The sequence below is a fragment of the Citrus sinensis genome, chromosome 3, assembly GCF_022201045.2.
Source record: "Citrus sinensis cultivar Valencia sweet orange chromosome 3, DVS_A1.0, whole genome shotgun sequence".
Lineage (NCBI taxonomy): Eukaryota > Viridiplantae > Streptophyta > Magnoliopsida > Sapindales > Rutaceae > Citrus > Citrus sinensis.
Genome location: NC_068558.1, coordinates 11,199,439 through 11,227,394, shown reverse-complemented (window position 1 = coordinate 11,227,394; position 27,956 = coordinate 11,199,439). Strand labels below are relative to the sequence as shown.

Here is a 27,956-nt window from a genome sequence, read left to right as displayed (position 1 = left end):
CCGTTATGTTTAACGGAACTATTTGAAATTTAAGTAAATGTCCGAAATACCCATTATCTTGAATTAGAGAAGAATAAAATGAGATAAAATACTAATTTAATAATTAATATTTACATTAAAAAATTTTATTTAAAGGTAATTAATAATAATCTCATCAATTAAATTATCAAATAAATTTAATTTATCATCATCAAATAATATTTAGGGCATGAACTTTCAAATTTGTCCTTTGACCGTTAGAATAAACGGTCAAAATAACAGATTTGGGTGTGGAGTGAGCATTGTTGAAAATATTAGGGACGCGGTGAAAAATGTTGAAACATTTGGGGGCACGACGGAATTAACCCTAAAAAAATGGTATTAATAAGCGTACGCCACGTCACTCCTAACACTCTTCTTCGTCACTTTCCTCTCACTGGACATTTTCTCCCCAAACAAATTCCTTCTTTGAAAAATCGCATTTTCTCCTTCACAACAACAGCTACAATGTCTTCAACTTCCAAAAGGGTAATTTTTTTATTTTATTTTATCTTTTGTTTAGTTTCTTTCTGTTGCCTTTTTGTTTCGTTTTTTGAATTTGCTGTGTCGTTTTTTTCCCCCAAGGTTTTGGTGCCTGTTGCGAACGGTAGTGAGCCGATTGAGGCCGTGATAACCATCGATGTTTTGAGAAGGTCTGGAGCTGACATCACGGTTGCGTCTGTGGAGAAACAGCTTCATGTCGACGCGTGTCACGGTGTCAAGATTGTCGCTGATGCTCTCGTGTCTGACTGCGGCGACGCCGTTTTTGATCTTATAGCTCTTCCCGTATGTATTGCAGCTCACCTCAGCTCATGCTAATTTATTTGATGTTTGTATAATTATAGATGATTATTGCTGATACTGAATGTTAAGCTAAATAATTCGTCGTTAAGTCATCTTCATTTAATTTTCGATTGAAAATGATAAAATAGTAATTTTGAGCAAAGAAAAATGTAGAAAATGTTTATTTTGTTTTATTTTAATTTTTAATTTTTTTTTAGATTTCCTTATTGTGGCTGTTATCATTCATTATATGGTCATAGTTAAATATTTCAAGTTGTTGTAGTCAGTGAAATTCTTTTCGATATTTATTCTGGCATTTATATTTTTCCTTTCAATTTCTTTTGTTGCTGATTCTTTGATTGATTATGTTATATCCTTTTTTGTTTCCTTTGTAGGGTGGCATGCCCGGTGCTACCAATCTGAAAGAATCTGAAGTATTAGAAACCATTGTGAAGAAGCAGGCTTCAGCTGGGCGTCTTTATGCTGCTGTCTGCGCTTCACCTGCTGTGGCATTAGGGTCTTGGGGTCTGTTGAAGGGATTGAAGGTAAGAATTAGATAAGCCTTTTTTATGTTTTGTGTTCTTTTGGGAATTGCATTGATATTTGTGTTTTACATCAGTTTTGCTCTCACCGATGATTGTTAAGTTCTAATTTATGGGGTTGTTCATTTTTTGTAGGCTACTTGTTATCGGTCATTTATGGAGCAATTAGCTCCTGCTTGTGCAGCAACTGTTGAATCAAGAGTACAGCAGGATGGTAAAGTTGTTACGAGTCGTGGACCTGGCACTGCTATGATTTAATTGTCTTGCCAGTGAGTTGGGGTGCTTACTCTTGCTTCATAGTCTTTACCACATTATTGACTTACTAACTACAATTTATCCATGCACATTGCACAGGGTGGACTTGGTGGCGCTCAAGCATTTGCGAAGTCAGAGAAATTGGTGAATATGCTAAAGAAGCAAAAGGAATCAAATAGACCTTACGGTGTAACGGTGCTATATGTGCATCCCCAGCTTTAGTGTTGGAGCCCCATGGCTTACTCAAGGTACGACCATTACTGCTTAAATTATTTACTCAGATTTGGATCACCTAATCTGAACTTGATGAAGGATTATGATGTTGTGTGATTTTATGAATGTGGTCTTATCTCATGTAAGTCAGTGACGAATTAATTGAAGTTTGCTGACAAATTAGAAACTGAAAAACTGCTGCTGCTTCGTTAGTTACATTACCCAAAGAGTTAAAATAAACATCCCAAATTCTGTCCCAAATGATATGGCATTTATTGAGTGATTGGTAATTTTTTACAAAATCCAAATGAATTAATTGTATTATCTAATCAACCAATTGATGAATGTCACATCATTTGAGATGATTTTTTGGGATGAAGACTTTGGGATTTTTACCCGCAAAAATCCCAAGTACTTCCTGCTCCTGCAATATCATTGCTGTGTATTTGTTTTCCCCTTAGACATATTCAACTTTGGTTCAGGGTAAAAAAGCTACAGCTTTTCCTGCTATGTGCAACAAGCTGTCAGATCAGAGTGAAATCGAGTTGATGGCAACCTCATCACCAGTAGAGGGCCAGGAACTTCTATGGAGTTTGCACTGGCAATTGTGGAGAAGTTTTTTGGCCGCAACAAGGCACTTGAGCTTGCAAAGATAATGCTTTTCACTCGCGCCTAACGTTTGTACGGGGACCTGACTACTATTAAACTAGTGTGTTTATTTCTGTATTGCTACAGCTTGTAGAGGGGAAATGGAAACTTGAATTCATGTTTGAATATGGATTCACTGTGGGGGTTTGTACAGCAGTTTGGTTTATAAATAAATGAGTTCATAGAGTCACTTCAATTATTTGGAATAAACCTGAGTTTAGTTCTGTTATCAATGGTCGGAGTCCAACTGCGATCGACTCACTGGGAATTTTAATTATGAAATAAAAAATTGTTATGTTATATTCCACCTTTCTCATAAAATGTTAACTCGATTTACAGGATAAGAAGGAAAAGAAAGACGCTAAGAGAGGAGCAGAGACCCAAAAAGCGTTGACCACTTTGTTGGAACATAAATCTCTAGAATATTGAAATAAAACACATACCATATCTAGTATTAAATATGTATATGATATTAAATATGTATATGCAAGAAGATACAAATTTGAAGATCAGATTTTCTCATTTCAATTTATGTTCTGCTTAGAGCAATGGCTCTTATTCCACAAGCACAAACAGGAAAGAGTACGCACGAAGTTAAGAAACACATATGGCAAAATTTCCATTAACTACTTGCAGCAACATCATCCAAGAACTTGACTTTAATCTTCTTGAGCTTCGCTGCAGCATCTGTCATATGCATTCTCTTGTCAGGTGACTCCATACAACAATCTAAAGCCAAATCCATGATGCTTAATAAACAATCCATTTTGGCAGAAAAAGCTTGCTCTTCTCGCACCAAATTTGCGTCAACAACTTCACTCAATCTGTGAGGTAATGACTCCTTTACCCATCTCCTTAAACTCATTTCTCCTGTGAACATTTCATTGGTGGGCCTCTTTCTCGTGAAAGTTTCCATCAATAACACACCATAGCTGTAGACATCACATTTGGCTGAAACAATTCCTTCTGATCCATACTCTGCATTTTTTTAATTTTAATTATGAAACAACTGATAAAACAAATAATTTTTTGACAATTAAGGTAACCCAAACTTTGCTGTGCTTGAAAAAAGAGCAAAAATTTTAATTACAATTGAAACTTTACCTGGTGCCATATAACCAATTGTAGCCATTGTTATGGTTTGTGTCACAGAATCTTCTCCTTCACCTAAGAGTTTGGAAATGCCGAAGTCGCTCACATGTGCCACCATATTTTCATCCAAGAGAATGTTGGTAGGCTTTAAATCACAATGAATTATAGGTGCCGACGAATGACCATGATGGAGATATTCAAGAGCCGACCCCACATCTATCATTATATTCAACCTCTCTAGAATGTCTAAGAAATAGTTGTGAGAATACAACCACTTCTCGAGACTACCATTCGGCATGAACTCAAGTACCAATGCTTTGAAATCTGGATTAGAACAACTGCTAAGGATCTTTATGAGATTTCGATGACGAACATTCCGTAAAACTTCACATTCAGAATCAAAACTCCTAAATGCTCTCTCTAGTTGCAGATTGAAAACCTTAATTGCAACATCAGTCCCGTCGGAAATGGTTCCTTTATAAACTGATCCAAAGCTACCTGTACCCAGCAAGTTACATTCATTAAATTCATCAGTTGCTCGTTGAATGTCTAGGTACGATGTTCTTCTCCATGTTGCAAGAGGTAGGAAATCTTCGTGATCTGATTTTTTTGTACTCCTATTTCGGCATCTTATGTACATAATGATGGTAATCACTATAAGGACGGTGGATACTATCAGAGGCAAAACATATTTAAGGACAATTAGAGCAATTTTCTTGGTTCTTTTGCTGTTATCTGGCTTGCAAGGTGGGACTCGAAGTTTAGGTGGACCACAGAGTGCATAATTTCCGAAAAATGATTCAGCTGAGAATAGGGACGTAGCCAGAAATTTAATTGATCTGGGGCACATTAAAAATGTAGTATAATTTTAAGAATTTATATCACAACACAAAAAATCGCAATATAATATAAATTGAGAATAAATTTTGAAAATTTAGATAACAGTAAATAGAGTCACAAGTGTAATATAAATTAACTTATTACAATTGTTCTAATCAAGAATTCCTCCACGGGATTTCATGTGTTGAAAATGCTGTAAAATAATTTCATTATCAATACAATCAAATACATCTTTTTCAATGTACACAACTAGGTTATCATTCAACCATTCATCTCCCATTCGACTTCGTAGTCGACTCTTCACATAATTCATTGCTGAAAAAACTCTTTCAACAGTGGCAGTGGCAACTGGTAGAAGTAATGCTAATGTGACTAATAAATAAACCAATGAAAACACCTTGTGCTTGTTAGTCTCAACCATTTTCTGTGCAAGATCACCAATCCCATTTAATTCTGAAAACTCAACACTAGACTGCATATCCATTATGTAAACACCAAGTTGAGTATCTAGTGCCATGAGATCAACTTGAGAAAAATCTTTTGGATAAAGTTGAGCAAGACGCAATAACTTTTCTTTATTGAAAGCTGCAAATGAATCTTTTGGACATAAACAAGCCAAACAAAGAAGTAATTCAGTGTTTACCTCATTAAAACGACTGTTTAACTCTTGAAGTTGCATATCCAAAATAGCACAAAATAGGTCAATGCGATAATGATGCATATTTGTGATCTCTTGTACTCTACGCCTTGATCTTCCAGGTGTTAGAAACATATTTTCCATGACAGGAACACTAATAAAATGTTTCTCACAAAATGAAGAAACTTGAATAAGCAAAGAATTCCATCCATGTTCCCTCATCCTCTGTAGAACTAGTTTGCAAATGCTAACTAATTTCATGGAATTCACAATATCTTGATCTTTCCTTTGTAATGCTTGTGACAATTCATTTGCAAAACTAAGAATATTTTTCATCAAGTATAAAGTAAGCACAAAATCAAATGTTTGCATGAACTTCAAGGTTGAATTTGCTTCAAATCTTTGCTCAGAATTTGATGCATCATTTGCAACAATCTCAAGCACATCAATTATGGATGAGCTCCACCGTGTGTGATAATGCTTATTAATGTACCGTAATGTGAGCTCCACCGTGTGTCGCCAGAACGCTTTAAAGTAATCTCTTGATTCATGCCTTGTCTGCTTTTAAGCTCGCCCGTTTTAAGTGCTTCACTAACTGCAACAGCATGCTTCTCTTTAAGGATATCATATCGTTTAGACGAGGCTGCAATAATGTTAATAACTTTAGCAACTAAACTGAACAGATCATTAACTTCTTGGTGCTTTTTTGCCACAGAAACAAGGGCCAACTGTAATTGGTGGGCAAAACAATGAATGTAATAAGCTGATTCATTCTCTTTTAGAATGAGTGTTTTCAAACCATTAAGTCCCCCTTGCATGTTACTAGCACCATCATATCCTTGCCCACGCAACCTAGACATGCTTAATCCTTGTCTAGCAAATACTATGTTGAGTGATGCTTTGAGAGAGACAGCTTTAGTATCAATAACATGTTCAATACCAATAAAACACTCAACCACATGTCCTCTTTTATCCACATAATGCAACACAACTGCCATTTGCTCTTTTGTGGATATGTCACGAGATTCATCAATCATAACAAAAAATAAAGAGTCACCAATTTCTTTAATGATAGCTCTAGAAGTTTCAGCTAAACAAACACTTACAATTTGCTTCTGAATATCAGGGGATGTCATTTGGAGATTTGCTGGAGCATTGTTGAAAATAACACCTTTAATTTCCTCATTGTGATCAGCAAGAAATTGTAAAAGCTCAAGAAAGTTTCCTCTATTATTTGAGCTTTAAGATTCATTATTACCACGAAATGAAAGGCATTGTCTCAAAAGAAACCGAATGCAGTCAATTACAACAGTTAAACAAAGTCTGTACTCCCTTTTAATTTTTTTAGAATGGGTAAAGAAAAATGTAGCAACATGTGCCTTTTGATTCATCAATGATTCACAACGACGCCTAGCTATATTATGAGCACTATTTACACCACCAACATGTTGTCTCAACATTTCTTTTTTCTTCCAATTTCTAAACCCTTCACCAGTAAAGCATGGACCAGCCCCTTGACTACCATTTTCTTCTCTGAAAACATAACAATAAAGACAAAAAGCTGCATCCTTTACTATACTATATTCTAACCAATCAGGATAATTATCAAACCAACTCCGGACAAATCATCGTGATTTTTCTCCTAACAACCTAGTAGGAAAATCATGGCTTCGAGGTTGAAAAGGACCCATTTGCAAATAAGCTTTCCGAACTTCATCTTGAATATTAGGATCTAACTTCGAAATTACTGTTCGTAAACCAGGATCCCTTGGAAGATCATGCAAATTAAGACTAACTTTTTCTTTTGAATTGCTACTCATTTTTCCTAATGAGGTTGCTAAATTCTTTCTTAAATATTTATCCATAGCTGTTCAAAGAAATATATTCATCGAATAAGTATGATATTTATCATTCAAAGAAAATTTTCTTCATAAAAAAATGTACATGAAAATTACAGTTACAGAACTAGACAAAATATTATGGGTCTTCATTAAAATTTCATTATATAGTGTATTAATCTTAATAAATTAATTTGTTCTTAAATCTTTTAATAATGGCAAAAATATTCATATATGACAACACAAAAATCAAACATGAATATATAATAAAATTAGCAATTTTAAAATGTAAAAAACAATGAAATAATAAAAACTTAGTATTAATAAACTTACAATTTTAAAACATCAAGCGACCCAAATGAAGAAAGTGAGAAGAAATTCACGCACTGGTGACAATTGATGAGCACTGCAAATTGCCTAATCTGCTATGGATTCCACCCACCACACTTTAATCCATAGAAGAGACGAAAGAAAGAGTAAAGTTGAGATTTCACTCACTTTAATTGATTTTTTAATAGATTTTATTTGATAAAGGTGTTTTCCTTTTTGTCTTTGTTGACTTTTATGAAATTATAATAATTGATCAAATTATTTAGATTTAGACATTTAAGTTAGGGGCAATATGAAATTTTTTAAAATTACATGTGGCACTTTCAAAATTTCACAATTGACCTGGGGCATTTTTATTAATAATGCATAAATTTTTTTTTTTTAAGATAATCATCAAAAAAATATTTTAAAAGCCAGCTGGGGCATGTGCCCCACCTGGTCCTATGCTGGCTACGTCCCTGGTTGAGAAGTTTTTAAAAGACCCCTTAACAGGAATTTCCCCTTCTAGCCTATTATGAGACACATTAAATTGTTTGAGATGTGAAAGTGTCTCCAATGACTTAGGAATTTTTCCAGAGAGATTGTTGCCGGAGAGATCTAAGGATTCTAAGCTTATCAAACTACCAACTGATTCAGGAATAGGTCCTTGAAATTGATTACTAGCCAAGGATAGAGTTTCTATATCTTTGAGGGCACCGATGGTTGATGGAATATCACCTGATAATTGATTCCTTGATAAATCTAAAACTGTCAAGACCTTTAACTTTTGTACATTGGAAGGGAGAGAATCATTTAACGAATTTGACGACAAGTTTATCTCTAAGATGTACTCAAGGCTCCACAAGGATGACGGTATACTAGAAGTGAGCTTGTTGGAGCCTAAGTGGAGTTCTCTTAGAGATGTCAGACTCGTCAAGCATGGTGGTATATGTCCAGAGAGCTTATTTCCATTTAACCTTATTCCGTACATCAGCCCCAAGTGGCAAAGCTCAGAGGGAATGGATCCTTCCAAATTATTATCTTCAAGAGATAAACCTTGTAGCCGCTTAGGTCTTCCCATCGTTGGTGAAATAGTTCCATTCAAGTCATTGAAACCGAGCTCTAAGTCGATCAGGCCACGTAAATTACCAATTTCTTTAGGAATGCTGCCCCCGAGTTTGCAGTTGTATGCATAAAATTTTTGAAGAGAAGCAGAGAAATTTCCAATTACTGGTGGAAGGATGCCACCCAAGGGATTATTAGCTAAGCCTAAAACTATTAAATTTCTGCAATTAGTCAGAGAAGAGAGAAAACTCCACTTATCTGCTGAAGATGATTCTGTCGTCAAGTTATTAAATGCTAAGCCAAGCACGCCGAGGTGTCTCAAGTTGCCAAATGTATTTGGAATATGGCCTGAGAATGAGTTAAAGCTCAATTCTAGGCCAATGAGTTTAGAAGCGTTTGTGATGGAGTTGGGAATTTTTCCGGTAATTTTATTGGCCGCCAAGGTTAAATACTCTATGCTCGGAAGCGAGTGGCCAATCGTTGATGGTAAGTGGCCTGAAAGTTGATTGCTAATTAGATTAAGGACTGTTAGGGTTGAAATGTTGAAGATTGTGGGTGGAATGGGGCCACTTAAATTATTCGCACTAAGAACAAGAGTATCCAAATTTTGTAGATTGCCAATCTCAGTTGGAATTTGACCTGTCATAAAGATAAACGCCAAATTGATGAGTTATTGAGCTTTTTACTTAACATAAATTTTAATTTCATAACGCATGAAAATCAAATTTGGCCACAAAATGTGTGTTATTAGTTTTATAATTTTTTTTGGGGGGGGATTGATATTGCTACCTCATAATTTTTGTAAAACCCCACCCGCTTTCAGAAAATTATTGAAACGAGATTCTTAAAAAAATTCAAATAAAGAAGAAGTTTGGAGAATTAATCAATTAAATCTATCTTAATCTACTTTTTGAAACTTATATTCTTTTATCATATTTAATAACTAAGGTTGCTTTAACATAAATTTAATATAACTAGTCTACTCTCATAAGGTAGAATTACTAAAATACCCACAAATTTACTTCAACTTCAACTAAACTAACAAAATGTATTTGTGGACATGTGGGGCACTAAAAATTATTGAATTTTATTTTAGAAATATTGTATTACAAAACATAAAAAAAAAACATCGAAACTATATATTAGATACCATAGTACATGTTTTTTGGGGTAATTTGGTCATTTTATATTATAAGAGTAAAATAGTCAAATTAAACTTATTTTTAAAGCAACCGTAAACGGCCAAAGATTGTTAAAAGCCCTAAGTCATAAAAGAAAAACATTATAAGAATAATTTATTAATTGTTCAGACTTAATTTATAATTCTATAACATAATGTGAACTTATTATAACTATCTTATCAAAATGAGGTGGGTTTGCAAGAATAATGAGTGGAAATATCCCCAACCTATAAAATAAAAAGAATTTTGCAGCTATGCAAATCCAAATATGTAGAACGTACCTTGTAGGTTGTTATAACCTAGATTCAGAATGAAAGGGCTGCTAAAATTTCCTATCCGTGAAGGAATATTTCCATCAATAACGTTGTACATTGCGTTGAACACCTCCAGCTTCGATAAATTGAAGAGAGAATTTGGGATTGGACCCGTGAAACTGTTATTATAAAGTCTCAACGTTTGTAATTTGGATAAGACACCAATCCATGTTGGAATGCTTCCACTCAATTTATTGAAACCGAATCTAATGAATCTGAGTCGGCGTAATTGCCCCAATTCATTAGGCAGATGGCCACGAAAATTATTATGAGCAACATCAAGAGATACTAAGAACGTGAGATTTCCCAAGTGTGGGGGAATGGTACCTCCGAGACCTATATCTGAGAGATTCAAGGCCGTGACTCTTTGATGACGTGAACCACAAGAAATGCCAATCCAGGTACATATTGGATAAGATATAGACCAATTATTTGTCAGGACACTTCGATAATCAACGACACGGGCTTTGAATGCAAGAAGAGCCGATTGATCGGCTGTTAAATTGTTTAAAGTCGTCATAGCTAAGCTAGCCATGATGAGATATTGTAAAAACAACATAGGAACAAAGAAAATCGATAAGCGCATATTGATCGTTTTTAATAGATACAGAAACCTAATTGCTAGGTAAGATTGATACAAGTTTAAGTGAAGGAAATCGGCATATACTTATACAGTAGACGTGAATTTGAAAACAAGAAAAGAGAAAAATATAGAGGAGAATATATTTTGTCATTGAGCGAGTCGTCCAAGAAAACCCATTAGTCCTACTTAAACCAAAAAGAAGAAGACACTCAACAACGCGTACGCATGCTTAGTCCATTTGTTCACACTATGCGAGGCTTCATGGCAACCACAATATGTTCTTTTTATTTTCTCTACAAATGAAAAAGACGACCTTCACTTGACTTGGGCTAATAATTATAAGTAAACAATTAATAGTGCTAAGGACAAGTATGGTAATATAGCTTTAAAATAATTATTATTGGTTATACTGTAAAAATAATTAACTGTAAAAAAAAGTTAAATATTTGGTAAAATTTATTTTAAAATGTCTATGAATTTTAAAACTAGCGGTACATATTTAGTAGATCTTAGTATTAAACTATTATAAGAATGTAATTGACTAAAATGAACATGATATTGAAGAAATTTATTTGCACATTTATATACATGTGTCCATAATTTTTTTTATTGTGTATATAAAATTGCTAACTAAAAAAATATTTATATTTTATAAATTTTATTTCTTTTATTTTGTTATCTCAATATAAATAGTAATAATGATAACGTCTCTAAATTTAATTATTTTATTTCCTAATTGAATAAGTATAATTTTGGGTTTCTGTTATATACGTGAGGGGGTGTGTGTGTGTGTGTAAAACTTATTCTCAAAATCAAATTTTAAAAATTACTTATTCGCTGTTTTTGCAAATGTACGGTAGGAGAGGGTAATTTTTCCCAAAAGTGATTTTTAAAAATTTTATCAAACACTTAATTAATTTTTAACTTTTCAAAATCATTCTTAAACTTCTCAAAAATGATCTCAAATGGACTCTTAAGTCTCAGATGATTATTCCATAAAGAGACTATTGTATTATTAGATGGAGGGACGCAATCTAATTGTTAATTCAAGTGACTTTTCTTTACTAATTAATGGGAAATGTAACTCAACAATAGTAATGCCCTTTATCTGACAAATTGAACAATAAAATCAAGAATAGGAAGGATGGGGAATGGATATTGTTGTTAAAAGCTATTACTCGCATTTGCCCATGAAAATAAAGGATGCATTTTACAAATCCTCATGTGGACACATGCAACTTCTCAATTCTCATCGTTAATTTGACCTGCTTCTCAAAATTATTTTATCATGATCAATGTAACAAATAATTCGATATCTTAATACTTTCAAGTATTGCGGGAATGAAAATAAATTCTCCTTTTTGTCCATGTGAGTAAACTTTGAATCACATAACTCTTGTATTATGCAAGAAGCTTTACTCGGAATTGTAAGCAGCGATGAAAGTGAAATTGCAAAGAAGATGATTATTTTTGGCTTGTGGTGTATAAAGAATCATCTATATCGGAAATAGAGTGATAGAAATGTTATTGCAAAGAAGCAGACTAGCAGTGACGCCTTGAATAAGTCCACCAAAGCCTTTTGCATCTTCTCCTCCAACACCACCAATAGAGTCCGTTTGACTCATAAATTTTTGTCGCTTCCACTCTTTTCAAAAGCTAGACTATAGGATTTCGGATGGACAATCACTTCTTTTCAAAGGGGCCACCAATCTTGAATGAATTTTGGATTCAGTGTTGATATTTTGGGCTTATGAGAGCGAGAGTCTGTTTGACTCATAAATTTCATCACTTTCACTCTTTTCAAAAGCATGTTAAAGCTAATCTTCAATGAATTTTAGGGCTTATTTTTAAGTAATCATTTACCTTGCATGCATTTATGCAATCATATGATTATATATTCAATTATTTTTAAAGTAGAAAAAATTACTTCTCCTAAAAGTAAGAGCGGGGCAGGTATTGTAATTTGTAGCAGTTAATTCTTGGATGAATTTTACTGAAGTATAGTCTTGTAAAAGAACTAGTTTCCTTAAATTGTAAATCTCGTTTATGATTGGGAGATTTTGATCAAAATTAATATGATAAATTCGTTGCAAGTGTTTTTCTTGAAGTCTCATCTTCCGTAATGTTTGTAAAATCAAGGTTTTACCATCTCTGATTAAATATTTACATTTGATTTCGACCACGTAATCTGAACTTGACGAAAGATTATAATTTTGTGTGATTTTATGAATGTGGTCTTATCTCTTATAAGCCAGCAATGAATTACTTAAAGCTTGCCGACAAATTATAAGCTCAAAGACCGCTGCTGCTTCATTAATCACATTACCCAAATTCATTGCAGAACTCATCATAAGTTATCCGAGAATTTGAAGCTTTATTTTGGCTTCATTCATGTAATTACTTTCCTCCCCCTCCCCCCACCCAAGTACTTCCTTTGTAGATCCCAAAGACATGTTTAACTTTAGTTTAGGGTAACAAAGCTACAGCTTTTTCTGCTGTGTGCAACAAGCGAAGAAAGTGAAATTGTAAAGAATACGATCGATTACTGATACGAAAACATAAAGATTGATAATTTTTACAGAAATAAAGCTCCTAAATAATTAGAATATTATTCATAAGTCTTAATAAATAAAACTAGAATTTTGGTTCTTTTTACACCAACCCTAAATATCTTGAATTTGTTAAAATAGGAAAATGAGAAATATTTTTTTGTAGTAAAATTCTCTAGTCTAAATAAGCAAAATTTTAATGTCTGAAGAAAAAAGAAGTAAAAATTCTGAAAGCAATTAAAAAAAAAAGCAAACTAACTTAAAATTGCAAAATAATCAAGAAAGAAACGGAACTTTTGGCTCAAATACAGGGTAGAACAACTTAAACAATTTTTCTATTTTAGTTTATCTTATCGCAAGTTTTGAAAAGATGTATTATAAGTTCTAAACAAACAGCTATCCCTACAAAGTACCATGGTCATTCTATGTAACTACCCTACATCAATTATTGTTGGTTTGTGGTGTATCCAGACTTTTCCATCGGATAGGCTGTCCATGAATACAGTGATAGAAATGTTATTGCAAAGAAATGTTGAAAAGTCATGCACGTGACATTCAAATTAAAAAATGCATGCAAAATTTCAAATGGCTACCAAACAATTAAAGAAAAAAATAAAAAGTTGGCAAATTTGTCAAATTTGCCAAATGGACACCATTGACATATGTGCATGGGATAGGTGGAATAGTACTTGGGTTAGGTGGAATAGTATTAACTTCAAGCCTATAAATAGAGGAAGTTTTTCATTTGTTAAGTATCTCAAAAATTTGTTAAGCTTATTAGTTTTTAAGCTTTTGAGAGTTCTGAGAATGTGAGTAATTGGAGAGTGTGTGTGAGAGTACTGGGTGTATTTAAGTTCAGGAAAAGTGAAATTTCTTTACTCAAATTTATACTCAAATAATTATTAATAATACAATTATTTTTCTTTTGCTCCCGTAGATATAAGTTTAATTACCGAACCACGTAATTCTTGTGTCCTTTATTTTTTTATAATTATTTACTGCGCTTGATTTCACATTACGCTCTTGATTCTGCATACCGCGCACAACAAGAAAAATACTAGCAGTGACGTTTTGAAAATTCCACCAAAGTCTTTTGCATCTTCTCCTCCAGGACCGCCAATAGAGTATAGAGTCCGTTTGACTCATAAATTTTTGTCAATTTCACTCTTTTCAAAAGGACGGGAAAGCTTATCAAACGGACCACCAATCTTTAATGAATTTTGGATTCAGTGTTGATATTTTGGGCTTATCAAAGCTAGGGTCCGTTCGACCCATAAATTTTTGTCACTTTCACTCTTTTCAAAAGCATGTTAAAGCTGACCTTCAGTGAATTTTTTATTCGCGTACCTTAAGTAATCTGTGCATTTATATAATTATGCGGTTATAGATTCAATTACTACCTCTCTTGAAAGTGAAAGCAGGGCAGATATTGTAACGCAGCTGCTATTGGTAGCAATTAATTCTTGGATGAAATTTACTAAAGTATAGCCTTGTGAAAGAACTAGTTTTCTTAAATTGTAAATGGTCCCGTTTATGATGGGGAGATTTTGATCAAATTTGAAAGAAAGCTTGAAAAATATATTGAAACTATAATGAAATTTTATGAATTTTGATCAAATTTGAAAGAAAGCTTGAAAAATATATTGAAACTATAATGAAATTTTATGTTTGATTTATTACAAATGTGGACAATGGGTTGAAGTTGCTAGTTTTGAAGATAACATAGAAGAAGATCAGAGTTTATATAAATTGAGATTCTTTTTTGCACTTAGATTTTTATTTAAAAAATATTGTTTGCGTTATTATTAAGAGGAAAAATAGGATTTTGTTATGTTGTAATTGTAGTACCATGCTATAGTTGCAACCAGTCATTGAATCTACTTGGATCTACTGTTGCACCCCTCATCCAAGTAAATTCAATGATTAATTGTAATTGTGACACGGTACTACAGTTATAACATAACCGAATTTGAAAAAATATAAATAAATGAATCTAAGTCTTATAATATTATAGTTGCCATGTGTCATAATCATATTAAAAGGTTTGAAAAAATGAGATTAGGTGAGGATTCAATTCCTCCTTGAAGACCGCTAATAGAATTGGTTTCACTCATAAATTTTTGTCACTTTCACTCTTTTCAAAAGTGCGTGACAGCTAGGTTATAGAATTTTGGATGGAAGATCACTCTTTTCCAAAGGACTACCGGTCTTTAATGAATTTTGGATTTAGTGTTGATATTTTGGGCTCATCAAAGCGAGACTATAGATTTTTTTTTTTTTTAAGAATTTTGAATTCAATGTTGATATCTTGTGCTTATCTTTAACTAATTTTTTGCCACTCGTGCATTTATGTCATTGTACGGTTATAGATTCAGTTATTTTTAAAGTAGAAAAATTACTTCTCTTAAAAGTGAAAGCAGGGAATGCAGACGCTATTTGTACTAGTTAATTCTTGGATGAAATTTGGGTTTTGCTATAATACATGCATGTATCACATACATGCAAGGAATAAAAAAATTTAAAAAAAAAACATTACCAAACATTTGAAAAAAAAAAACTGGAGCAACCGGTAAAGAACAACGGATTGTGCCTTAAACGATTAAAAAATTATGAAACAATAGAATAAATAAATATAATAAACAAAATAATAATAAAATAATAATAATTTAATAATAAAGGCTAGATAACTATAAAAAAATTAGTTTCAAATTTAATGGTATTAGTGTCAAGTTAATGGTAGGTGTTTCGTGTTTATTGGTCTACTAATTACATGATTTTCAAGGTTGCAAGTGAATGATCCCAAGTTCCATGTTCATTGTCCTCAGTTTCAAGTTCTTTTGGTTTCAAGTTTAGTGGTCCCAATATCAAGTTAACGGTAGGTGTTTCATATTTATTGGTTCATTAATTGCATGATTTTCAGGGTTGCAAGTTAATTATCCCAAGTTTAATGTTTTTTGCCCTCAGTTTCAAGTTCATTTGGTTTCAAGTTTAATGGTCTCAGTATCAAGTTAACGATAAGTGTTTCATATTTATTGGTCCATTATTTGGAAGATTTTTAGGGTTGCAAGTTAATGATCTATGGTTTCAAGTTAATGATCCTATATTTCATATTCAATGCCTTAAGTTTCAAGCTACTCTAGTTTCAAGTTTAATGGTCCTAATTTCAAAATTAATGGTAGGTGTTTCATATTTATTGGTCCATATATGGAAATTTTCATAATTGCAAGTTAATGACTTTTGGTTTCAAGTTAATGATCCTATGTTTTATGTTTATTGCCCTATGTTTCAAGTTACTTTGATTTCAAGATTAATGGTAGCTATTTCATATTTATTAGTCCATCATTTGGAAGATTTTCAAGGTTGCAAGTTAATGATGGTATATTTCATGTTCGTTGCCCTAATTTTCAAGTTACTTTAGTTCAAATTTAATGGTTCCAATTTCAAAATTAATGGTAGGTGTTTCATATTTATTTATCCATTATTTGGAAGATTTTCAAAGTTGTAAGTTAATGATCTTTGGTTTCAAGTTAATGATCTTATGTTTCATGTTCATTGCCCTAATTTTCAAGTTACTTTGGTTTCAAATTTAATGGTCCTGGTTTTAAGATTAATGATAGGTGTTTATATATTTGTTGGTCCATTATTTGCAAAATTTTTAGGGTTGTAAGTTAATGATCCTATTTTTCATTCTCATTTCCCTATGTTTCAAGCTACTTTGATTTTATATTTAATGGTCCAAATTTTAAGATTAATGATATGTGTTTCATATTTATTGGTCTACGATTTGTATATTTTTAGGATTGCAAGTTAATATTCTAAGTTTTATGTTCATTGCGCTAAGTTTTATGTTATTTTGGTTTTAGCTTAATGTCTTAATGTCAAGATTAATGGTATGCATTTCATATTTATTGGTTCATGAAATGACATGCATTCTATCATGAAATTTATGATAGTTTTTTCAAATCACATATTTGTCACACCACAATTTCGTGATTACTTGAATTTCTTGCAGACTTTTAAATTTTTCACATGGGAAATTAAAAATTTTCAGTGATTTTAAATTTAGTTTTGATAGGAAAATTGAATTAGAACATGACACATTTTATGATTGATACTTACTATCACAAATTTTGATTTTTTCTTTAATTTAAATAATTTTGTTTCCTATTTTTGACATTTAAATCATAAAACCACTATGAAAGAAAATAAACTTGTACATTCAATTAAATCAGAAAATAGATAACTTAATATCAATTAAAATTCAAAGTACAACCAAATATCGAACAATCAAGTTACGTTAGTTTCATGTTTAATAGTCCCAACGTCAAGATTAATGGTTGCATTTCCAAATAATTAGGAACAACTCAAGTGTGCAATAAGAGATTTCATGTTCAATGACTAACATTGTCTTTAATGTAAGTAATTTAAGATTATCATTAGTTTCATTTTTAATGTTCAGATTTCATATTCATCGGAATGTTATTATAGAGATGATTTAAATATAAATATAGCAACAAATATTGTAATCGGTACAAATTACAATATCAGAATGAATTACATAGGTAAGGCATGTGTATATGATGACCAATCGAAGGAAGAACAAGGACTCTGTATGACTGTATGGTAGAGTTAAAAGAGAAAATATGACATAATCTAATACGCTCGTTAGTGACTTATATTAGTCTTTCACCTAATGCTATAATATGTTCAATAGAGACTTGTCGTTTGTTTCATAATGTACTTATAATTTAAGTTTAATATTATGTATTAAAATTATTTATGTGTAGTTTGAAATTTTAGCTAAGCAACCCAAGAGCGGAGTGAGTTGAGTATGCAAAAAATTGGATAATAATATCACAAAACAATTCTAGCAAATAGTTTAAAGAATTCAATAACAATAAATACAACAATGAACAAACTTGCAAAGATAAAGAGAAAGAGAATAAATACAAGATTTTTATGTGGTTCGGCAAACTCCGCCCACGTCCATGCCTTCAAGCAAATCGAGGTTGAGAATTTCACTATCCAAACCTCACAATCTAAGGTTTCAAGATATTTATAATTGACTTCCAAAATGTCAAAAAATCTTTACAAGTTCAGATGAACATATACCTCTTTTCTCAAGTTATCGTTATGACTAAATTTGAACATATAGGACAACAATTAGTCAAGAATGGTTAAAATGCAGGGGACTTCAGAACATAGAACTGTATATTTGGCAAAATAATCATTTACTTAAATATTGACGGCTATTGAAAGCACGGCTCTTTCTTCTACAGTACTTTTTTTTTCTGAAAAGAGTACAAGAATGAAAGTATCTTGAAGCCATTATGGCTTGAATTTTGGCCACTCACAAGTTGGGTGTTTCTATCCCTTCATTCGGGATTCATCTATTGTCTTTTACATAACCTTTTCTCAATCAATATTCTTTGTTGCCTTAAAAGTTGCTCGATAATAGTTCCATACGATCTCATTAATTTCAAGTCTGTCAAGGGGGTGGGTTTTTGCTGCAAAAGTTGCTACCCGTAGGAAGTTATGGATACAGATGAATTAATTAGAAAATGCCAAGCAATTGTTTTAAAAGAAGAAGAGGAGGACACGGTAAGGCTGATGGAAAGAATGAAGGCTACGGGGGAAAAATTGCTGCAACCTGTTTGATGGGAAAGATCATGCTGACCAGAGGAGTAAACAGGGAGGGTTTGAAGACCGCAATGCAACAGGCATGGAGGACAGTTAGAGAAGTAAAAATTGAGAGCATGGGGGACAATGTGTTTCTATTCAAATTTGCCAATGAAGTAGAAAGGAGAAGAATTCTAAAAGGAGGTCCTTGGCACTTTGATAGGGCTCTCTTGGTACTGGCTGAACCAAGTGGCATAGGAGATATCAAAAAACAATCCTTCACGCACACATCATTTTGGGTCCAAATTCACAATCTCCCAATAATGTGCATGGTAAGAGAGACCATAAAAATGCTGGGGGAAAGGATAGGCATAGTAGAAGACATTGAAGCAGATGAAGCAGGAGAATGCATAGGTCAATTTGCTAGGGTCAGAATATCCGTAAACATAACATAACCTTTAAAAAAGGTAGTGTATTTGCAACAAGAGGGGGAAAAGATACCAATGCCAGTTCTATATGAAAAGTTACCAGATTTATGTTTCTGTTGTGCCCATATCGGTCATCAATTTAGAGAGTGCTTCAAATATAAAGGACAGCCTAAAGAGGAGCTGCCATATGGTGCTTGGATGAGAGCCATCTCACAAGCAGAAAAGGGTGAAGCTAAATCGAAGCAGGGAGAGAAGAAATTGGGAACAGTTTCAGAAGAAAACAGGAGATGAAGGAGCCCATACACAAAAATCTTTCCAGTTTCAACACGATCCAATAAGTGCAAACGGGTCACTCACGAACAAAACGGGCACCAAAATGGGAGATAGAGATGGACCGATGAGTAAAAACTGTGAGCCAGCAACCGAGGATAATCCATTAATGCAGTGTGCTGAGGTGATGGAAAGCCTGCAACTAAGTGGGAAGAGTAGAAGTGAAGAAACAAATCAGCTGCAGAGCATGTCAGCTGACAAAGACGGCTGCACCAGGAACGAAAATGAAAGGGCGGGAAGTAAAATGTGGGGGGAAACTGAAGGCAAGTGAAAAAATCCCAAACAAAGACCATGCCAAAACGGATGAGGAGGAAATGGACAATGGGCCGAAAAAACTGCAGCTGAAGCCCATACCAAGGAAATGGAAGCTTCGAGCAAGAGTTCAAAAAATGGAGAAAGGGGGTAGCAGTGAACCAAAAAGCACAAAAAGGCCTAGCACCGAAATCTTGAGGCCCATCCCCGAAAACAAGAAAAAACGATTGTTAAGTCCTTTAAACAATTCAGCGACCAACATCAGTTCAGCTTCTCTTCAAAAAATCGCCAGCTGAAGTTAGTTGATGAAGAACAAGTTAAAGGGGAAGATGAAGCTGCAATGGAGGAAAATATATTGGCGGGAGCTGGTAGCCAGCCCCGCCAGCAGCCATGAGAGTCTTAAGCTGGAACGTTCGAGGTCTGGGGACACCTCGAACGCGTCTAGCACTAAAGAAAGTTCTCCACGTGCACCAGCCCCAAATTTTCTTTTGCTGTGAAACAAAGATGACGGCTAGGCAGGTTGATGCGACTTGTGGAAGTTTTAATTGATGACGGCTAGGCAGGTTGATGCGACTTGTGGAAGTTTTAATTTTGAGAATCGGTTTGTAGTTGATAGAAACAGTATGGGAGGTGGACTAGCTTTATTTTGGAGCTCGGATGTTGATGTCACAATAAAATCTTATAGCTCTCACCATATAGATGCCATTGTGCAAAACCAAAGTGGCAAGAAATGGAGATGCACTGGGATTTATGGCCATGCCGAGGCAAGTCAGAAACATCACACATGGGCATTGCTGAAAAGGTTAGCGGAGCTCTACTCCTATACCTTGTGTTGCTTAGGGGATTTTAATGAAATTTTCTATTCTCATGAGAAATTGGGGGGAAATGACTGTAGCAGTAACATGATGTTAGAGTTTAGAGAGTCTATCCGAGCTTGTAATTTAATGGATATGGGTTTTAAGGGGCACAAATACACGTGGTCCAATAGGAGATATGGGGTTAACTTTATAGAGGAACGGCTCGATAGAGTGTTCTGCAGCAAAGATTGGAGCAGCACCTTTCAAAATCTCCCAGCCACAAGCTTAGGGAATTGGGTTTCGGACCATTGCCCAATTATGTTTGAAGTAAAAGATTGCTGCAAAAAGCTTAACTACAAGAAAAATTTCTTCCCTCGTGACCATTACGAAGATATGTGGAGTTCGTACGAAGCCTGCAGCAACATCGTGAGGAGTGAGTGGGAAAGCTGTGGTGGTAGAAGCTGGGAAAGCTCAGTGCAGAATTTTCAGAGGGTTGCAAAAAGGTCTTTAGCTCACCTCAAAATCTGGAGCAAGGAGGAATTTGAAGGTAGAAAAAAGAAGCAGAACGAGTTGATAGATCGGCTGAAAATGGCAAAGCAAAAACCTCCGCAAGCGATAGATGGGGAAGAAATCAGGAAGCTTGAAGACCAAATTAGTAACATGCTGATCGATGAAGAAGTCTATTGGAAGCAGAGATCGCGTGCAGATTGGCTAAAAGAAGGGGACAAAAATACAAAGTTCTTCCACTCCAAAGCATCCGCTAAGAGAAGGAAGAACAAGATTTGGGGAGTTGAAGATGATCAAGGGAATTGGGTTGATGATCCATAAGGAATTGAAGGGGAATTTTGTGGGTATTTCCAGCAGCTGTTCACTTCCTCCAAACCAAGTCAGACTCAGATTTCAGAAGCTCTCAAAGGATTGCTGCCAAACGTTTCCCAAGAAATGAATACCCATTTAGAGGAGCCGTTCACTCCGGAAGATATCACAAGAGCTCTCTCCGAAATGTGCCCGACAAAAGCCCCGGGGCCAGATGGACTGCCGGCTGCCTTCTTCCAAAAGCATTGGCAAATAGTTGGCAAAGGATTGACAAAAACATGTCTGCACATTCTAAATGAGCAAGGTACCCTAGACTCTCTAAATCATACTTTTATTGCTCTTATTCCCAAGATTGAGAAGCCTAGGAAAGTAATGGAATTTAGACCCATTAGTCTATGTAATGTGGTGTATAGAATTGTAGCTAAGGCAATAGCAAATAGGCTAAAGCCGATACTTAACCATATTATCTCTCCAATTTAGAGCGCATTCATCCCCAATAGACTCATTACAGACAATGTTATTATTGGTTATGAATGCTTCCATAAGATTAGACATAGCAAGGGTCATAGGAATGGCTTGGTGGCTTTAAAGCTCGACATAAGCAAAGCTTATGATAGAGTTGAATGGAATGTTCTGGAACAAACCATGTCAAATTTGGGTTTCTCAGCCAAATGGATAAGTTTGATCATGAGCTGCATTACCACGGCTTGTTTCTCAGTTCTTATTAATGGGAATCCAGTGGGTTTAATAAAGCCAGAAATGGGTCTTAGACAAGGATGCCCCCTATCCCCATATCTCTTTATTTTGTGTGCAGAAGCTTTCTCAAACTTGCTGCATCAAGCTGAAAGGGAGCATAAAATCAGAGGCTTGAAATTTGCACAAGACATCACAATAACTCATTTGCTCTTTGCCGATGATAGCTTAGTCTTCAGCAAAGCATCTGTAGCAGATTTCAAGTACTTAAAAGGGATTTTTGACTGTTATGCGAAGGCTTCGAGGCAGATCTTCAACTTCGAAAAATCCTCTATGTTTTTCAGCGGCAAGGCTACAAGCGAGCAAATTTCAGCAATAAAAAGTATCTTTCAGGTGAAGGTGGTACCCAAATATGAGAAGTACTTAGGCTTACCTCCCATGTTAGGCAGGAATAAGATGAGTTTTTTTAAGGAGGTTAAGCTTAAAGTGACCAGCAAGATCTCGAGTTGGCATCACAAGCTTTTTTCAAGTGGAGGAAAAGAAATACTCATCAAAGCAGTAGCTCAGGCAGTTCCAGCTTACGCCATGAGTGTTTTCAAGCTTCCCAAAGGCTTATGTGAAGACATCCAAAAAGAAATTGCAAGATTCTGGTGGGGAACCAAGAAGGACAAGCATGGAATTCACTAGGCTCGGTGGGACAGCATGAGCAAAGCAAAAAACAGAGGAGGGATGGGGTTCGGGGACCTCTCTAGTTTCAACCAAGCTTTGGTGGCCAAGCAAGGATGGAGATTAGTTCGGTATCCCAACTCTTTAATGGCAAGGGTAATGAAAGCCAGATACTACAAGAACTCTACATTCTGGAATGCAAAAGTAGGATCTAATCCCTCCTTCATTTGGAGAAGCATCTTGTGGGGAAGTCAAGTTATTAAGAAAGGGGCGAGATGGAGAATAGGAGATGGGAAGAATATTCTAGTATACAAAGACAACTGGATCCCAAGACCGGCCACTTTCTAGCCAATTTCCCCAAAATCTCTTCCTCCTGAGACTGCAGTGGCTGAATTGATTGATTCAGAAAACAGGTGGCGAGTAGACAAGCTGGAGCAACACTTTATGAAAGAAGATATTGAAGCTATCTTTAAAATTCTGCTACTCGGTGGGAAAGAAGAAGATGAGGTGTTATGGCATTTTGACAAAAAAGGGGAGTACTCGGTTAAAAGTGGGTATCAGCTTGCACTTAATCTAAACTTTCCCAATGAGCCTGAAAGCTCAGACAACAGCTCTAGGCACTGGAAAATCCCCTGGATGCTTGATTTACCCGAGAAAGTTAAAATATTTATGTGGAGAGCTCTGAAAAATATCCTTCCGACGGCTGAAAATCTATGGAAGAGAAAGAGCTTGCAAGAACCGATCTGTCAAAGATGCAAGCTGCAAGTAGAAACAGTAAGCCATGCTCTGATAGAGTGCAAAACAACAAGGAAGATTTGGGATTTAGCTCTGCTAACAGTTGAACTTTCAAAGGATCACAACCAAGATTTTTTCAGTGCTATCCAAGAGATGTGTTCCATATCTTTAAAAGCAGAAGCAGAACTGATGGTAGTTTACTGCTGGGTGATTTAGTCAGCAAGAAATAAATTCATTTTCGAAGGAAAGAAATCCGACTCAAGAATATTAGCAGCAAAAGCTGAATCAGTTTTAAGGGCCTACCAAAGAGTGAGAAAGCCAGGATCTGGTCATGTGACTAAGGATAGAGGAGCTGATCAGCAGATATGGAAGCCTCCCTCAACAAATTGTTCTGAAACTTAATGCAGATGCAGCCGTGAATAGCAAAGACCAGAAGACAGGCCTGGGAGCAATTATTCGAGATGCAGAGGGAAAGATTCTAGCTGTAGGAATCAAGCAAGCTCAGTTTAGGGAGAGAGTCAGTTTAGCAGAGGCAGAAGCAATCCTTTGGGGTCTGCAAGTGGCTAAACAAGTTTCTTCATCTAGCTTGATAGTAGAATATGACTGTAAAGAAGTGGCAGAGCTTCTAAACAACACTAAGGGCAGTAGAACAGAAATTCACTGGATATTATCTGATATTCATAGGGAAAGTAAGGATTTCCAGCAAGTCCAATTTTCTTTTATCCCTAGAATCTGTAATACTTACGCCCATGCCTTAGCAAAGTTTGCTCTAAGGACTTCTTCCACTGATGTCTGGGTTGACACAATTCCAGCTGAAGTGCAGAATGTAATGAACTGTGTTGTTTCCTAAGGAATGAAAGGTTTACTTTCTATTAAAAAAAAAAAGAACTGTATATTTGGCCAGTAAAAGAAAAATCTATTTATAAAAAACAACAACTGAGCATACAAGCAATAAGAAAATAGTTAAATTATTTAGTTATAAATTAGATGTGTCTACTAATGGCAACCAAACTCAAATTACTCAGAGGGAATTGAACATAGGAGTAAATCAATAAACTTCAATTATTTATAGACTTCTGCAAGTTTTGATATTTCATAAATTATTTATCGTACTTGAATAAACTTCAGCATTTAAACAAAAATATTGATGATATTTGTGTACAGAAATCAATGTTGTTCATGTATATCTTTAGCATGAAAGCCCTCTATTGTGAAGAACTCAAGAAAGCAGATGCAAAAGGGAACCAAATCATATATCATAGATGCACAGATGAATGTGTTTATCCATTTTACAAAATTTTTATAATGAAAAGAAACTGAAGAAGGCAGGTTCAAAAGGGAATCATACTTGCACCAGCAAGTAGAAAAATATGCCAATACTAAAGCAATATAGGCCACCAAGATCTGCAAGGAAGATCACTGCATGGCGAAGAAAGAATACAGCATTTTATTACCAGTGTTCAGCCTATCTTCAACAAAAATAAATTTATAGAAGAGCAGAAAGCTGCAACAGCAGAGACAGAATACCTATCTATCAAAGTCAATGCAAAGAACTACAAGACTAAAGCTGCAACAGCATAGATCGGATCCACAGGATAGCATTATGACTTTAAAGAAAGACCATTTTTACGACATTGTACGCATTATCTCCTTCTACAGAATATCCTGGTATTTAAATAAAGAACATATTTTTTATAAGTAAAAAAGATCACTCAAAAAGCTCAATACTTTAAAACCAGTTAAGCAATTTAACTCTTCCCAAATACCACAATACGGAAACATGATTCACACAACATTACACAAAAGCTAGGAATAGATTTAGAATATGATCCTAAAGAAACTCACTTTAGTTCATGAATGCCACCAATAAGGTACAAACATAGAAAAAAATAATTTTTTTTTCCTAAAATTTTATGATTTTCTAGCTTGGAAATTCATTCCAAGTACATTCATTCAACAAACTAGGACCAAGTATTCGTTCGGATTTGAGAACCTCAGTTTTCCAGCTTTAATGACAGAAACAGAATCATATTCCTGAATATCATTCGAAACGAATTTCAATATCAATCAAGCATTTTCCTTTCCTTTGTTTCCTTGATATAAAAATGAAGTCTTTGAAAGCTTTAACATAAAACGAGTAAACTAGTTGAGAGGATGCTGAGTTCAGCTATATTAACAATTCAAAACTAATTCCATTAAAAAACCAGTGTTATTACTTCAAATAAATCACATCTAATACACTGAATATTCATAAAGAAGTAAATCATTCATAATACTTTTGCAGAGCGTTATGATTTCAACCAGTTTTACGAAACAGCTATAACCAGAATATCAAATTATAACTAGAAAGAGACCTGACGAAGGCCACCACCGAGCTTGATGGTCTGGTTTGTCATGCTAGATAGGTCAAGCACCGCGTCACCTGGAACCTAAAATTGTTAAAATAGCTAAAAATAATTAATTTAAAAAAAAAATAAGTAAGCGCATAAAAAAGAACAGAAGAAACACAAGAAAAAAAATACAAACCACTATCTTATCAACAAAGTTCGCTGTTAGCTCGTCTTCATGAAAATACCAAAGGGCTTGAACGGTATTTTCGCAACAACTTTCCCCTCTAGAGGCCAAACACGACAAACAGAACGAGGGCGACAACGGCGCCGGATTTGAACTTGAACAACGACGTATCGCGGCTGAATTCTTTAAGGCTGGTCTCGACACGGTCAATCTTTTTGGTCTTGGACTTTTTGGCGGATATTTTAGCTGGGTTTTCGATTTTCATAGTCTCGAGTTCTTGACGGCTTTGTCGATCGAGGATTTGAGGGATTTGTAAGAGTTGGTTCGCTAAATGAGAAGCCATGAGGTTGATTCGCAAATGATGACGTGCTTGTAAATGGTTCCGTTTATGATTGGGAGATTTCTATCAAAATTAATATGATGAATTCTTTGCAAGTGTTTTCCTTTGAAGTGTCATCTTTCATAAAGTTTGTAAAATCAAGGTTTTACCATCTCTGAATAAATATTTACTCTTAAATTAGACCGGCTAATCTGAACTTGATGAAACATTATGATTTTGTGTGATTTCATGAATGCAGTCCTATCTCGTGTAAGTCAGTAATGAATTAATTAAAGTTTTTATGTATAAGTACATACTCTAAATAAATTGTGTATAATTGTAACACCCCAAATCTAACACGAGCGGAGCACGTGAAGAAGAAGGTTACTCACAAATCATAATCTTTACTCATAAGTTTCAAACTGAAATACTTCCAATTCTTATTCAAATAAATCCACATATTCGAACGTCTAATACTAAATAATCTCTCCCGAGGACATAAAAAAATAACAAAAGTCTCAAACTCCAAATTACAAGTTCATAATATAAATAACTAAATAAAAACACGAGTCTATTCCTCCTCTTATTCAAATGGCAACGGAAACGGAAAATTTCTAACTCCAAAGCTAAGCGCACCTCTCAAAAGAAACTTAATCTGCAAAAAGTAATGACGAGCGGTGAGCCATCAACTCGGTAAGTAAAGTCATTTTTAACATACTAGGCCTATCGATACAAAAATATTGCAAGCCTTCTTTTGTTTAAAACATCTATCATAATCCATAAATTTCATAAAACGATATATCACGATAACATAACATAAATTCTTAATAATTCAGAATATCCAAAAGCATATTTACTTACGAAGTAAATCATATAATACGTATACAGAAAACAAAAGGTTAGCTCTTGTCACCTAGTGTCACCTATAGTCCCAGTGACCCGGCCAGAAACAAAATCAGAATATCGTGTGCACACTCAAACAGAAACCCAGTACTGGTTCAGACAGATATATCGTATATTACGATCAGAATCAGAATCAGAATAACTATCGACAATGAGCCAAAACATTAGGAATCTCATACAATCATCAATAATCGAAATCATACATGCGTACAAAACATTTGTATCAGATTTATAAAAGTTCATAACAATAATTTAGGCTTGCGTAACATTTTATAAATTAAATAATAAAAGTAGGCATGTAACAAAATAACTTGCAAATTCAAAAACATTTATAAAATACTTTGTTAAAAAGAATTTAGCTTTAAAACATTTACATAAAACTAATTTTGTTATCAAAGTAAATTAATCCTTTAAATAGTATAAAAACATTTATACTTATAATAATAATATCAAAATACTTATACATATCCAGTATACTAGGAATGAAGTTACTTACCTCGACAAATGAATTTGAATTAACACACCTCTAAGCTTCTAAGAGCCTCAATCACCTTTAATACTCGTCGCTTTGATTTTCTCCTAAACAAAGGTTTGAATCCTAAGATTTGGGTAGGAGCGTAAAGAGCAGCAGAGAAGAAGAATAAACGTTGTGAACTTAGGGTTATGGAAAGGGAAAAAGTATGCATTTATAGGGAATCTTAAGAAACCCTATTTAATAAGGAAAAATAACCCCTTTTTCAAAACTATCTCATAAATAACCTCTATTTATAATTTAGTATCCTTTTTAAATAAGGGTTATAGGCCACCCATAATTATCAATGAAAGCCCAATTTCCATAATTTAATATTATGGATATTTGTGGCGTTACAATTTCTCCCCTCCTAACAAAAATTTTGTTCTCGAAATTAAAAGGTTACCTTATGCATGGAAAAGTTGAGGATACTTCTCCAACATTTCTGCTTCTCGCTCCCATGTGGCTTCCTCAATAGAATGATTCATCCATCGTACCTTCACTAG

The 27,956-nt window shown here is 34.4% G+C and overlaps 2 protein-coding genes, 1 long non-coding RNA gene and 1 pseudogene across 11 annotated transcripts; 1 reads left to right on the top strand and 3 right to left on the bottom strand.

The window, feature by feature from the left end:
- Positions 1–339: 339 nt before the first annotated feature.
- LOC127900557 (protein DJ-1 homolog B-like) lies at positions 340–2,655 on the top strand (annotated as a pseudogene).
- A 289-nt stretch (positions 2,656–2,944) lies between these two features.
- LOC127901226 (probable LRR receptor-like serine/threonine-protein kinase At3g47570) lies at positions 2,945–4,416 on the bottom strand. The gene is made up of 2 exons (XM_052438048.1): positions 3,564–4,416; positions 2,945–3,437 (listed from the first exon to the last, which is right to left on the bottom strand). Exons 1-2 carry the CDS (start codon positions 4,399–4,401, stop codon positions 3,082–3,084), a joined length of 1,194 nt encoding a protein of 397 aa, XP_052294008.1. The 5' UTR covers positions 4,402–4,416; the 3' UTR covers positions 2,945–3,081.
- Positions 4,417–4,464: 48 nt separating this feature from the next.
- LOC112496300 (probable LRR receptor-like serine/threonine-protein kinase At3g47570) lies at positions 4,465–10,605 on the bottom strand. 8 transcript variants are annotated; one of them, XM_052438037.1, is made up of 4 exons: positions 9,703–10,605; positions 7,200–8,879; positions 6,135–6,199; positions 4,491–5,671 (listed from the first exon to the last, which is right to left on the bottom strand). In XM_052438037.1, exons 1-2 carry the CDS (start codon positions 10,319–10,321, stop codon positions 7,603–7,605), a joined length of 1,896 nt encoding a protein of 631 aa, XP_052293997.1. In that variant the 5' UTR covers positions 10,322–10,605; the 3' UTR covers positions 4,491–5,671; positions 6,135–6,199; positions 7,200–7,602. The 8 variants fall into 8 exon arrangements, with proteins under 8 accessions (XP_052293998.1, XP_052293997.1, XP_052293996.1 ...); XM_052438036.1 differs by having other exon boundaries at positions 6,135–6,175; XM_052438038.1 differs by lacking the exons at positions 6,135–6,199; positions 9,703–10,605 and having other exon boundaries at positions 4,465–4,863; positions 5,035–5,671; positions 7,200–7,582.
- Positions 10,606–17,684: 7,079 nt separating this feature from the next.
- On the bottom strand, positions 17,685–26,181 carry LOC127901228 (uncharacterized). 2 transcript variants are annotated; one of them, XR_008053384.1, is made up of 4 exons: positions 25,730–26,181; positions 25,558–25,632; positions 24,552–24,622; positions 17,685–24,049 (listed from the first exon to the last, which is right to left on the bottom strand). It is a non-coding gene; the product is annotated as an uncharacterized LOC127901228 (long non-coding RNA). The 2 variants fall into 2 exon arrangements; XR_008053383.1 differs by lacking the exon at positions 17,685–24,049 and having other exon boundaries at positions 24,287–24,622; positions 25,730–26,177.
- Between the last annotated feature and the right edge of the window lie 1,775 nt (positions 26,182–27,956).

Bases quoted from the DNA above. Each gene is read 5' to 3' on its own strand.
- LOC127901226 (XM_052438048.1), bottom strand. From the start codon at position 4,401: ATGTGCCCCAGATCAATTAAATTTCTGGCTACGTCCCTATTCTCAGCT. The intron at 3,438-3,563 runs GTAAAGTTTCAA...AAAAAAATGCAG, and splicing joins AATTGGTTATATGGCACCAG to AGTATGGATCAGAAGGAATT.
- LOC112496300 (XM_052438034.1), bottom strand. From the start codon at position 10,321: ATGCGCTTATCGATTTTCTTTGTTCCTATGTTGTTTTTACAATATCTC. The intron at 8,880-9,702 runs GTACGTTCTACA...TCTTTATGACAG, and splicing joins AGGTTATAACAACCTACAAG to GTCAAATTCCAACTGAGATT.